Source organism: Ursus maritimus, unplaced genomic scaffold (genome assembly GCF_017311325.1).
Source record: "Ursus maritimus isolate PB19 unplaced genomic scaffold, ASM1731132v1 scaffold_3, whole genome shotgun sequence".
In the NCBI taxonomy this organism is placed as follows: Eukaryota; Metazoa; Chordata; class Mammalia; order Carnivora; family Ursidae; genus Ursus; species Ursus maritimus.
In genome coordinates, this window is record NW_024425563.1 from 49,816,177 (window position 1) to 49,830,107 (window position 13,931).

The 13,931-nt window shown below is 36.0% G+C and overlaps 1 protein-coding gene across 2 annotated transcripts in view; it reads right to left on the bottom strand.

The window, feature by feature from the left end:
• PALS2 (protein associated with LIN7 2, MAGUK family member) overlaps nucleotides 1-13,931 on the bottom strand; it is a 109,263-nt gene that overhangs the window by 2,517 nt on the left and 92,815 nt on the right. For both annotated transcript variants that reach the window (XM_040644182.1, XM_040644184.1), the window contains exons 10-11: nucleotides 7,171-7,373; nucleotides 5,980-6,108 (exon numbers count right to left, since the gene is read on the bottom strand). In XM_040644182.1, the coding sequence (XP_040500116.1) occupies nucleotides 5,980-6,108; nucleotides 7,171-7,373 (332 nt within the window). The remainder of the gene's footprint in view (nucleotides 1-5,979; nucleotides 6,109-7,170; nucleotides 7,374-13,931) is intronic.

Sequence of the window (13,931 nt, forward strand, 5' to 3'; positions counted from 1 at the left end):
CCAAGTTGTAATGAGTACTATAAAAGAAACCAACCAGAACAAAGAACTTTGAGAATTCTATTTTAGATAGAGTGATTACAAAGATACTGAGTATTAAATGACATTTACACTGAGAACTATAATGGGGGGGGGGGAAGCATTCGAGGCAGAGGAAACAGCAATTCAAAATCCGGGAGGGAAATGACCTTGATGTGTTTAAGATACTGAAAGACCAGGATGGATAGAGGGACTGAGGGCAGAGATAATACCTTGAGATGAGTATGAGCTAGGTTGTGGAGAACTCATATGCAATAGAAAGACACTGCCGGCTTGTGATGGAAAAAGAGGAGATGGAAATAATGGCACACTGGAAATATATTTTGGTGATAAAATCATCAAGACTGGCTGATGGGTTGAATGTGAAAAGTGATGAATGAATGAATGAATGAATGAACGGTTGAATCAAAATGTAGAAAGAAGAAGCTGTAGAAAATGCAGAGTTGGGGAGTGGGAGTAGGGAGAGCACAATTTTTTGAGGGTGGAGAACACAATATTCTACTTTGTTCATGTCAAGTTTAAGATGTCTTGGGAGACATCCAAGTGCAGATGTAAGCTAAGTAGCGATGGGTTATGCAAGTCGGAGCTCTGAATTCTGGGTTACCTATTCACGAACTAGGAATAATCAGTGTAACAGTGGTATATAAGATAATGAATTTGGTGAAAACACAGAAGTGTAGAAAGAGAAAAGAGTTCCAAATAGGCCTGAGGGACACTAACACATTTCAGTTAATATTTTCACTGACATCTCTAAGTCAGTTTGAAACAACTAAAATATCTTTTGTGATAGATGTGCAAACAGCCTCACTTCAACTTGAAAACAATTCTTACCTATTACAGTCATTAGCAATCTGCTTCATTTAAGAAAAAAAAATTTTTTTTGACAATGACCATCCTGTAACAATAGTGGAGTACACCATACAGATGGAAAAAAAGAATAAAGAATCTCCATATATGGCCATAGAGAATCTCTAAATATATTGGTAAGTGAAAAATGCAGGCAGACTACTGAATATAATAGGCTACTTTTTATGTAAGAAATGAAGAAGGGAGGATACACATACATACTTGCGTATATTAAAAAATATCATGAAAATGATGACCTATGTAGGTGGGAGTGGAAAGGTCAGAGAAAAACCAGATTTTCTGTTAAGATTTACTTTAGAACTATGCAATGTATAGAATTATACAACAAAATTAAATTCGAATAAAAACAAGAACAATACCTAAAAATCGAAAGCAAAATGAAACAAACCTGTGTTTCAAGTTGATGGTTTAACCACGTAGAAAGGAGTTATTTCAGTAACTTTAAAATAAAATAATACCCAGTGGGATATATCTTAGGAACAATTTTTTAAAAGCCTGAAACTTAAAAGTTTTCAATAATCATACTGTTGACATCAATATAGATACTGTTACTCAGAAATTATATATAGAGTGGGTTCTTAGTTTATATACGTAAAGTAAGAAATTATATTAATGTCATCAGGAACCAAGATTTTCACCATAAGAAAAAAGACAAATATAGAGTCAAAGAAGTTAAGTAAAATAATGGAAAGTTTAAACTGGAATTATCAAACTGAACAAATGATGTGTGTTTTCTAAAAAAGAAAAATTTATTTCCTATATCTGGCCACTGAAAAGCCTGGAAACAATGAGCAACTAAGTTGAGAACACAACTTTAGCACCTATATTGTCTCTAAATACCATTTCCCACCAAAAGGAACCAGGTTTTTTGGATGGCTGGTTCCAGGTCTGGTCCAAGAAATATGTAAGAAATCCTGGAACAGCTTATCTAGCTAGGAAGAAAAGAGTCATCAAAGATTATTGGGGTTAGGGGCGCCTGGGTGGCACAGCGGTTAAGCGTCTGCCTTCGGCTCAGGGCGTGATCCCGGCGTTCTGGGATCGAGCCCCACATCAGGCTCCTCCGCTATGAGCCTGCTTCTTCCTCTCCCACTCCCCCTGCTTGTGTTCCCTCTCTCGCTGGCTGTCTCTATCTCTGTCGAATAAATAAATAAAATCTTTAAAAAAAAAAAAAAAAAAAAAGATTATTGGGGTTAAGTTAAAAAAACTCAGAAGACAAACTGAATATTCCTGCAAGCTAAACTTGGGCCAATTTAAACATCAAAAAGAGTAGTAACTAAACTAAGTACACAGAGAGGAAGTATTCCAAGAGACTTTAAAACACAGCTATTTGACTGCATATACTCAGTGAGATAAACCTTAAGGACAAAAACAAACAAACAAACAAAACCCACCATCACCATCACCACCACCACCACCACCACCACCACCGAAAACAAAAAAAACCACAATCCACCAAAAAACTAGTTCATGGTAATCACACCTGGTAGTGTTGGTGTACTTATTCTCAGGCTGTTGTGTGTGTACTGTGGGATAAAGCAAATGAGCAATATTCTAACATTCCCAGTGTTTTTGAGAACTGGGATACTCAGTACTCAGAATGGAGATAAGATAAAAGAGGTTAAATAAAAACCTTGTAATTCTGCATCTGAATGGGATATAGCAATATGAATTCATGATATGGTTTCCTTCATACATACAACAGAAAACATATATCCTAGCTGTCTACCTGAAAGGTATAGCTAGAAACAATGATCAATCTTGTGGACAATGTGCACCCCTGGTACTATGGTCTTAAAATACCTTTTACTCTAAAAGGAACCAGAGCTTTTGAAAAAACAGCTGATACCTGGCCTAGAACAGAAAATGTACAAGAGGAGCCTGGAACATCTGTCATACCAGATAGCAAGGAAGCTGAGACTACTGGGCTCATGAAATAAGGTCTCAAGGGCCAACTTGAATAAGCTCCTATTGGTCAAAAATGGGACAATCTGAGCACCAATAAGAATAACTGTAATAGAGTAACCACATCAAAAACTCACATCAGGTGCTCATAACAAAACTAAAAGACAAAGAAAACAAATCTTATTTGATCACCTGTTGCTTCTGGGGGCTCTCAGAACAAATCCATTATTCTGAAAACTGACCCATCAAAAGGAAAGTATCAGCATATACCCTGACTTTCCTGCAAGAACTCTACTTCAGAGTAATCAACTAGTTGATGAGGAAAGGTTATTTCTTAGAAGAACTCTAGTTTATACATTCAGAAAGAATGACAAACTTGAGTGTTATCATTTTACAATCCCTAAAGCATAAGTGATCCAGGCAAAGATGAATAAAACTTGCCAAAATCACTAGGCAAAAAGCTACTGGAGAACTTTACAGATCAGGCTCACAACATTTGAACCCACTGACTGATCTTATCACAAAAAAGAGAGAGCCTTTCATATAACTCATAATCTAACAAGACAAGAAGTATCAGTTATTAATTATTCTTGGGGGAAAAAGTAAACTTATATCTGTCCAAGCTTCTATTAGTTCACAGGGAATAGAGAGAAAATGACACAATGGGGACAAAATTGGTAAAATCTAGACTTTGAAGCACTCTATAGGATAACTGACCCAACTTTTTTGTTGTTAGAGCAGGAGCTTGATCCCTCAACACTGAGATCATGATCTGAGCCCAAATCAAGAGCTGAATCCTTAACCAACTGAGCCACCCAGGCGCTCTAACCCACTGAACAACTAAATTAGAAAGTTACAAGACAGGGGAAGTGGGGAGTGAGAATTTACAGATTAGAAAAAGTAAATGGATGTCTGCTTCCAGCTAAGATGTAGTAATAGACATCAGACTAACCCTACTACCTGACAATGAAAACAGACAATATGTACGGAACAACAGTTTTTAAGACCTTGTGCGTGAGGCAACAAAAGACTGATATCTTGCAGAAACAGGAAACAAATGAAGTGAGCCCTACAACTACCCCAGCTTATTGTCTTAAAAGACCTTCTAGGCTGCAATACACAAGGTGGAGCCCAGAAGGAGCCTACCCAACATTCCAAGATGGGACAGAGCTGAGAGCCCAGAGACCAAGGTGGCAAGAGTTCACAGGACAGAATACCTGAACAGAACAGCAGCATGGAGAGAGAACTTCGGAGACTTGCAAATGGTCCCCTCTTCCAGCTTATAGCTGTATACCAATAGGGCAGTGTAAACCTACCTGAGGCCACCAGAGAACCACCAGAAAAAATGAGAAGTGTTCGACCTGAGCCAGGAACAGGACCTCTTCTCACCAGGAAGAACAGAAAACCTTGATGCACATGCCATTTGGAAGAGTCCTCAAATGGTCTTGCCAAGGAGTGGAAAATAATTGCCCCCAGATTAAGAACGGTTCTGGTCTTACCTAACACATTTTAAAAGCAACACCTGAAAGGAACAAACTATTTCCCAAAAAGTACATCCTAGAACAAAGCTCAGTGTCTGGCAACCAATAATAAATTACTAGGAAAAGAAGCAGAAAATATGGCCAATGTGAGGAGAAAAGTCATTCAAGTCAAAACTGATCCAGAACTAACACAAATGTCAGAATTAGTACATGATGACATGAAAGCACTTACTACAACTATGTTTCAGATATTCAAAAAGTTAAATAGAGACATGGCGAAACCTGAAAGAGAACAAAGAGGATTAACACTATGTGATTTCAAGGTTTATCAGAAACAGTGTAGACAGAAGAAGATGCAGTGGGAGGGAGGGATCCTGAAAGGGCACAAGGACACCCTTGGAGGTGATGGACACATCTATTATCCTGCTGTGATGGCTTTATGGGGTATACATATGCCCAGACTTACCAGGTTGTACACTTTCAGTATGTACAGTCTATTATAGGTCAATTATCCTCAAGCTGGGGGGGAAGAAATTTAGAAGATATGAAGTAAATGCAATATGTTGATCTTATATGGATCCGAGTTAAATTAACTGTAAAAAAAATTATAAATCTTGGAGAAATTCAAATATGGATGGTATACTGATGACACTAAGAAGTTGCTCTTTTTAATGTTTTTGTGTTAATGGTGTTATGGTTATGTTTAAAAAGTCTTTTATCTTTTAGAGATAGATAATGAAATATTTACGGTTGACATATCAAAGATTTGCTTTAAAATAATTCAAGTTAGGGAGGAAGTGAAGAGAAGTCTAATTGAAACAGAAATGGCCATCCATTGCTGAACCTAGGTGATGGGAATTTGGGAGTTCATTTTTTTCCTCTTTCGTATGTATTTTAAATTTCCCATAATATGAAAAGAGAGAGAGGAAGAACAAGGGGAAACATGTAACAGAAACTAAAAGTCAGAACTAACTACCAGTACTAAACCTTATGATGAATATGCTTGTTAATGGTCTTGGAGCCCAATTTCCTTACTGGCAAAATGAGAGTTGGATTAATAGGCATATTTTAATACTGCTCCATTTTATTTGTAGCAGGGGAATAAACTTGTGTGTGTAAGATTTTTATTTATTTATTTGAGAGGGGGGGGGAGCACTCCCTGCTGAGCAGAGACCCTGACGTGGTGCTTGATCCCAGGACCCTGAAAATACAAGCTGAGCCAAAGACAAATGCTTAACCAACTGAACCACCCAAGCACCCCTAAACTCGTGTTTTAAAATAAATAAAGTGTGGGGCGCCTGGGTAGCGCAGTCGTTAAAGCGTCTGCCTTCGGCTCAGGGCGTGATCCTGGCGTACCGGGATCGAGTCCCACATCAGGCTCCTCCGCTATGAGCCTGCTTCTTCCTCTCCCACTGCCCCTGCTGTGTTCCCTCTCTTGCTGGCTGTCTCTCTCTGTCAAATAAATAAATAAAATCTTTAAAAAAATAAAATAAAATAAAATAAATAAAGTGAACAATGATTTTTAAGTAAAGGCCATACTGTTCCAAATCCTAGCTACATCTCATGAATGTTTATTCTGTAATACATCATACAGTGTATTCATTTCGTAAATATGACTAGAATTAAACATGCCCAAAAGAAAAAAAAATCTTAGGAGTAAAATAATATTGTTAGCCTGAAAAGAACCGCTCACCGTCAAAAGCTTAGTAGTGATACCAGCATCCACCACTGCCTTGTGCATGGCACGTAATGTCTCTAGCTCTGGAGCAGCAATAAATACAACATAGGGCATGAACTCAGATGTCCTCAGCACTTTCAGGGCCTGTGTGGAAGAACAGTTGCAAACCAATTTATATGGGATTAGAATTTGTATTATGTTACCTTTTAATTTATAATAAATGCTAACTAATCAAAGTCTGTCTGCCCTCTCACCAAGGATGAAGGATATAATACTTGCCCCCTTCTAGCCTTTTGATTACATACAGTACTTTCCTAAAATAGTGATTCATTAACTGTGTTCTGACCTCAGTCATACTACCCTTTAATCCTCTTGAACGGAGGAAAGTACTGAACTTAATGATCCAAAAATCACCAAGAACGATGTAAATGCTTTCTGTTACTTGTAGAATTCTGTTAATATTGAAAAAGCAGAAATAATCTGTGTCTGTTGAGAGTGCTTATATAAATTAATATACACTGGTACTGTAAAACACTATGCAGCAATTACGAAGAACTAAAAACGCTCTACAGCAACTGACATGAAAAGATCTTCAAGAGAAAGATTTAATGGAAAAAAGCTAAAGAATCTATATGGAATTTTCCTATTTATGTAAAAAAGAAAAATAGAAAACCCACAAAAAAATCTAATAAAATTATATAGATATATACCTGTATTTAAGGCATACTAAAATGACAAAGATATATACCAAACTATCAATAATTATCTCTGAGTACGGAAGTTAAGTTGGGTTGAGTGTTGAGGGGTGAGAAGGGGTCAGTGAGAGAGAGGGAGGGAATGAGAGGGAAGAGAACAGTGTGTGTATGTGTGTGTGTGTGTGTTGGTTGGGAAGGGGTGTGACTTTCTTTATTCTTTATGTTGCAGCTTTGCTGAAATTTTAAAATCAACATTTCCTAACACATGCATTTACATGTTACCTTAGCAAGTAAGTAAATACTAAACTTCTATCAAGTTCTATTGCTATCCAAACCTCTGTTGGTTAATTTTTGAACAGAGATTTATTTAACTAGCTGTGGATGCATAAAAAGGTTCTCTATCACCAACAGGTAATAGAAAGAGGCACCCTCATGATCTGAAAATAAAACCCAACAAAAACTCCACAGGAATTAAAATTTTAAAAACAGCTTTGGAATCCATGCAGCTTACTTGTGGGTTGACATCCAAAATACAAGTTCGTCCAGTTTGGACAACTTCAAGAATAGAATCTATTTTGGTTCCATAGAGATTTCCTTCATATTCCCCATGTTCCAAATATTTTCCAGCTTTAATATCTGCTTCCATCTCAGACCGTGACACAAATTTATATGCCTGACCATCTTTTTCATCTTCCCTTGGCTTCCGTGAAGTAACTAAAATAATGTTGAGAATTTATACAAAGAGAACACAGGGTATTAAAATTGAGACTAAAATGCACAGGGTAGCTTTACATTTTTCCATTAAGTTTGGGGTTGGCAAATTATGACCTATGGCCAAATCTGGTTTGCTTCTTATTTTTGTAAATAAAGTATTATTAGACCACAGCTATAGCACATTTGTTTTATTACCTATGGTTTCATTCATTTTACAATGGTGTAGTAGTTGTGACACAGACCAGAGGGCCCACAAAGCCTAAAATATTTACTCTGTGGCCCTTTAATTAAAAAGTTTGCTGACCCCTAACCTATAGGAATGTCTTAAGAGATAGTCCCCAATACACAATTTATATTAAAAAAAAGTGCTTTTATGAAGTCAGCTTGAAACTGAAAATATATTTACATAGAAACAGAGTCCTAAATTAAAATTCTTAACTGAGTCCTACAATAAGAGTGAGGTATATTGTATGTGAATACCTTTTCCAGTTGCCACCAGCATTCCCCCTAAGCAATTTACACTTGAACACTTCTTAACTGAGCACCCAACAAGTGAGCAAAATTCTATTTTTAGTTGGTATTATCCATCTTCTGAAGCATAGTTTTACCCACCAATTATCTATCCTTTTCCTCACCCTAACACCAAACCTTATTTTAACCTCCTACTTATTGATACTCTGAAATGTTAACTGTTCTGTTCTGCAAGTTGGTGGTGGATTTAGCCACACTTGATGTTGTTATGTTCTATTAACTTCCTCTACTCTAACCTATTTTTTTCTGAGAGAATAAAAGTAAACAGACCAAGTAGAAATTTAGAAGATCGTTTTTGTCTGATAGTTTGGAGTTCTAAGCACTTCCAGAGATATACAACTCCTTTGCAACTTGGGCTAGCATAGGAAAGGAAATTCTCTTTCAAACTGTTGCAAAGATGCAGTTAGGTACTCTACCAATTTGTTAACGCTAGCTTGGAAGAAGAAAAGTAATTTGTGTGTGTGTGTATGTTATGTTACAGTTTAGCCTTATCCTGATTTTGGCTAGATCAGATATAAATCAAGTACTTATACATGTAGAATATCTGAGGATATCATTAAGCACACGTACTAGGACTTGGCTCAATATCTGTGAATATAATTTTAGAAGAGTACTGTTTTTTTGGTGAAGCTCTACAGTGAAACCATATATGGGAATGTGCTGCTTGAAATAAATATGTATAGCCACACATATTGCCCCCATCACCACCTCCATGTTGAGAGAATCTTAATGCTTGGCAAAATGTTTTTAGTTTACAAGTGAAAAATTTAAAAATATTTTATTTATCCATTTAAAGAGACAGAAAGGGGGAGCATGCATATAAGCGGGGGCAGGGGGAGAGGAGAGAGAGAATCTCAAAACTCTGTGCTGAGCACAGAGCCCAACGCAGGACTTGATTCCACAACCCAGAGATCATGACCTGAGCGCTGAACTGACTGAACCACCCAGGTGCCCTTAGTTCACAAGTGAGCTTTAAAACAAGCTCATTCTCCAGTGAAAACTCAAACAAAACACGGCAAAACAAAAATCAAAACCCAAAAACTATATTGCCACATATTTAAGTCCCTTTCCATTCTTAAGACAGAGAAATTAGAATAGGGTCACTACAACTCATTTCTTAGGTTTATATGCTAAGCAAACAATCTGATTTCTTAGAATTTAATCATCATGGCAAAATTCTAAATTTTTATAGCTCTTCAAATAATGAGGAAACAACAAAGTAATATTTTTTTGTTAATTAAACTCAAGATGTCAATCAAACTTGATTCATAAGGTAGCCCATCCCCGTGGATTAATAATTTTTTCTATTTTAGAATCATTTAGTAATATGTAAAGAAAAATCTATTTCTTTTAAGATTTTATTTATTTATTTGAGAGAGAGAAAGAGCAAGAGAGAGCACAAACAGGCGAGAGGTACAAAGAGAAAGGGAGAAGCAGGTTCCCCACTGAGCAGGGAGCCAGAGTCGGGGCTGGATCCCAGGTGAAGGCAGACGCTTAACTGAGTCACCCAGGCAACCCAAGAAAAATCAATTTAATACAATCCCAGCATTTACCTCCTTCCTTATGAGACTTCCTGATCTATACCACCTGACAATATGCAGCACAATACTATATATCAGGAATTAGGCAAACTTGTCACACTTTTGCAGTGGTTGTGTGTGTGTGTTGATTGTGTGACTTAAAAAAAAAATAGACGCTATATAAATGTGAATGATTTAAAGAGAAGTAAAACACACCTACATTATATGAAGAAGTGAGAGTTACCCTGATGTTTAAATCTTTCTATATAAAAATTCAGATTGGAATCCTCACTAAAATATTTGTTTATTTACTATTGAAAGGCAAAACAGCCTATCTTTCTAGAAATTAATTTGGCACTAAGAAATCAAGAAATTGAAACATCTCTGTATATTTTTTGATCTAATAATTTTATATTCGAGATTTATATATACGCACTTTATTATCTCTTATAACAAACATAACTATCCAAACCATATAAATGGGCAATAACACTATACTTATATGCTGGAATATTAAGAAGTTATTTTTTTTTTTAGGTTTATCATGGTAAAATAGACGTAACATAAAATTGATCATTTTAAACATTTTTAAATACACACTTTGGTGGCATTAAGTACATTCATATTGTTGTGCAACCACTATCCATTTCCAGAACTTTTCATCATCCCACATGAAACTCTGTGTCCATTAAACAGATTTTCCATTACACCTTCTCCTAGGCCCTGGTAACCACTACTTCACTTTCTGTCTCTATGAATTTTATTATTCTAGGTATCTCATATAAAAGGAATTGTACAATATCTGTCATTTTGTATCTAGCTTACTTCATTCAGCATAATGTTTTCAAGGTTCATCCATATTATTGCATGGGTCAGAATTTCATTCTTTTTTAAGGTTGAATAATATTCCATTGCCTGTACATATAACTTAGTTTACCCATTTATACATTGATGGACATTTGACTATTTCTTTTTGGCTATTGTAAATAATGCTATGAATATTCATGTACAAATATCCCAGTCCCTGCTTTCAATTCTTTTGGGTATATACCTATAAGTTGAATTGCTAGATCATACATAATGCTATGTTTATTTTTTTGAGGAACTGCTATACTGTTTTCCCCAGAAGTATACCATTTTACATTCCCATCAGTAATATACAAGTGTTCTAATATCTCTATATCTTTGCCAGCACTTGTTATTATTTTTTTTTAACGTATAATACCATCCCCTAATGGGTATCAAGTGGTATATTTTTGGGGTTTTGATTTGCATTTCCCTAATGATCAGTGATGTTCAGCATCTTTCCATGTGTTTATTGGCCATTTGCAGATCTTCTCTGGAGGAATGTCTATTCAAGTTCTTTGCCCATTTCTGAATTGGGTTGCTTGTTTTATTGTTGTTGTAGGATTAATATTTACATAAAAATATACAATGACTTGTGAGGAAAAAACTCATGATATAATGTTCATTCATTTATTCATCAAATATTTCTTGGGTATATCCTATGTGCCAGACCCTACTCTAGATTCTTGGTCTACAGAAGTACAAAAAACAAAGCAGCTCTCTGTTCTCATGGGACATGTTCTTGAATGTGGAGATAGGTGAGTAGTCAAATAAAAAATAAGAATTTAAGTGCTGAAACATAAGCACTAGGTACTGGGGAGGCTCCTTTAGATGGAATGGTAAGTAAAGGCCTCCGAGAAGGTGAGATCTGAATTAAAAGTAAAATTCAAGCATTTGAAGATCTGGGAGACAGGGTGTTCCACACTGTGGGACCAATAAGAACAAAAAGGTATAAATGATAAGTTTGAGGAATCTGAAGAAAATAAAGACCAGTGTGTTAAGTAGGAAAAAAAGTATGGAAATTTTTATATGAATAATATGGTCATAATTCCGTAAAGAGAAGTTACTTTGTGTTTGTTATATCTCTAAACAGAATGCTGAATAAGGTTTTTTTTTTTTTTTTCTTTTTGCAGTTTCACAGTGTCCCTCAAGTCCCAAGTAGAAGCTAAAATGCTAAGGATATATAGCCTCCTCTTACAGAGTTTACTAAAAAGTGGCCAACTTGGTCCTAGGATCATCTGTCCACCTACTCTATCTTTTATATACTCAGAAAGGAGTCACTGAGGTTATGAATTGTACGTTCAGGGAAGAACGCTTTATATTTTTCTCCCTTACCCCATGGTAAAATGATTCTCCCTGATGAATTCGGAAAACCCATGATGACATACTGTAGCAGTGGGGTGATTTGTACTCCCACTGTTTGGCAAAGCAGGAATGAGTTTCCTGTGGGGTGTGTATGTGTGTCTGTGTTTGTGCATTCAAAAGATAGCCTGGCTGAACTGTACTGAAAGTATCCTGCACAGAAAGACAGAATGAAGGGTAGAAAACCAAGCAAAAGAGAATATGAAGTATGGGATTGGAGCTTGGCATGGTCTCAAGGGGACAGCTGGAGATCATAATACCCTGGCCAGGGAATGGCAAAGTATGGAGGTCTCTACAGAGTCTCCAAAGAACCTACTTCAATGAAGAGACAGTATTTGGGCATTTGTGACATAAAGAACTCCAGTCTCCAAAAGGCAAGATTTTACACGACAACCCTTTATTCCCCACTCTTCCTGCCCTGACCATGAAAACCAGAAGCAGCAGAGTAGGATGTGAAGGGAGAGTAATAAAACAAACTATACTCTTCCCCTTACAATACAGGTCCCAAGCCAAGGATCAGAAATGAGCTGTGAGGAAGGGAGAAACAATGAACTGGATGCAACGTTGAGACTGTGAATTGGAGTAGCCTTTTTTTTAAACACCCAAAATAAAGTCTTATTTGGGAAAATGACACAGTTCTTATAACTGAAAGTGACTGGAAAGTTACTGAATCTTTTAGGGGGCTGAGGGAAAAGTAGAGAGAAAGAAGATGTAACAGAGCATGGATGAAGTCAGTGGTTAGATGAAAATAAAGCTGTTTCCTGTTTGTACTCCCAAAGAGCTCAGCCATTCAACAAACCACATTTCTATACTTGCCAGAAACAAATTCGTCAAATGACCTACCTACAAGGATACTAGGAAATGAATGTGTATTCAAACAATGTCAGAAAGGATTTTAGTGTCCTAGTAGTTGTTTCCCCAAATTCAGGAAAAGATTTTAAATTAAGGAATTATTGATGGATACTACAACAATTGGGTAAAAGTCTGTTGAGGAGAATACTTACACAGTTTCAAAATATCTTTGAACAGATTTATTAAGATTACTTATTAATGACAAATGGAAGAAAAGTTACCTTTTACACTGAAGAAATCTATCAGACATGATGTAAATCAATAATCAAAGTTAACATCATCAGTAATGGGACAGATTAACAAGATGGACCTACTATGTAATGTTCAGAGAAGGATAAAACATGATTTATGTTTTTCTAATAATGCATGACCTGAACCTAATCATGGGGAAACAATCAGGTAAACCCACAGTGAGGGACATTTACATTAAGTGGATAAAATATTCAAATTAAAAGGCAGAGACTGGCAGAATGGATTTAAACAAACAAAACACCATGACCCAACTACATGTCTGTCTCCAAAAGACACACTTTAGATTCAAAGACATCAGTAGGTTGAAAGTAAAAGGACTAAAAAATACCCCATACAAACAGACCTGTAGTGGAGATATATATATATCTCACATAAAATAAAGACAAAAACTTACTAGAGACAAAGAACATTTTATAATGACAGAAGTGTCAATCCATCAAAAAGATTTTAAAAATACAAACATATATGCATCTAACAACAGAATTCCCAAAACACGTACTGTAAAAACTGACAGAATTGAAGGGAGAAATAATTAAGTCAACAATAATATTTGGAGACTTCAATACCACACCTTCAAATAATGGATAGAACAAACAGGCAGGAGATCAACAAGGAAATAAAAGGCTTGAACAATACTACAAACCAACTAAACCTAAGAGACATCTGTAGAAGACTTCACCCAATGATAGCAGAATACACATTCTTCCCAAGTATACCTGGAACTTTCTTCCAAACAGACCATATCTGAGGTTATAAAGTAAGTCTCAATGAGTTTTAAAAAGGTAAAATCATACAATGTTCACTAACCACAATGGAATGAAGTGGAAATCAGTAACAGAAGAAATTTGGGAAACGCAAAAATATGTGGAAATTAAACAATGTGCTCCTAAACAACCAATGGGTCAAATAGGAAATCACAATGTAATTAGAAAATACTTTGAGATGAATGGAAACAAGGACACAATACCAAAAATTATGAGATGTAGCTAAAACAGTTGCTTCTAGGGAAATTTATAGCTGCAAATGCCTGTTAAAAATGAAGATCTCAATCCAGTAACCTAATATTCCACCTAAAGAAAATGGAAAAATAGCAAACTAAACCTAGAAAAAGAAGAAAATAATAAGGACGATAACAGAAATTAATTAAACAGAGAACAGAAAACCAATATAGAAAAATCAACAAAAGCAAATGTTG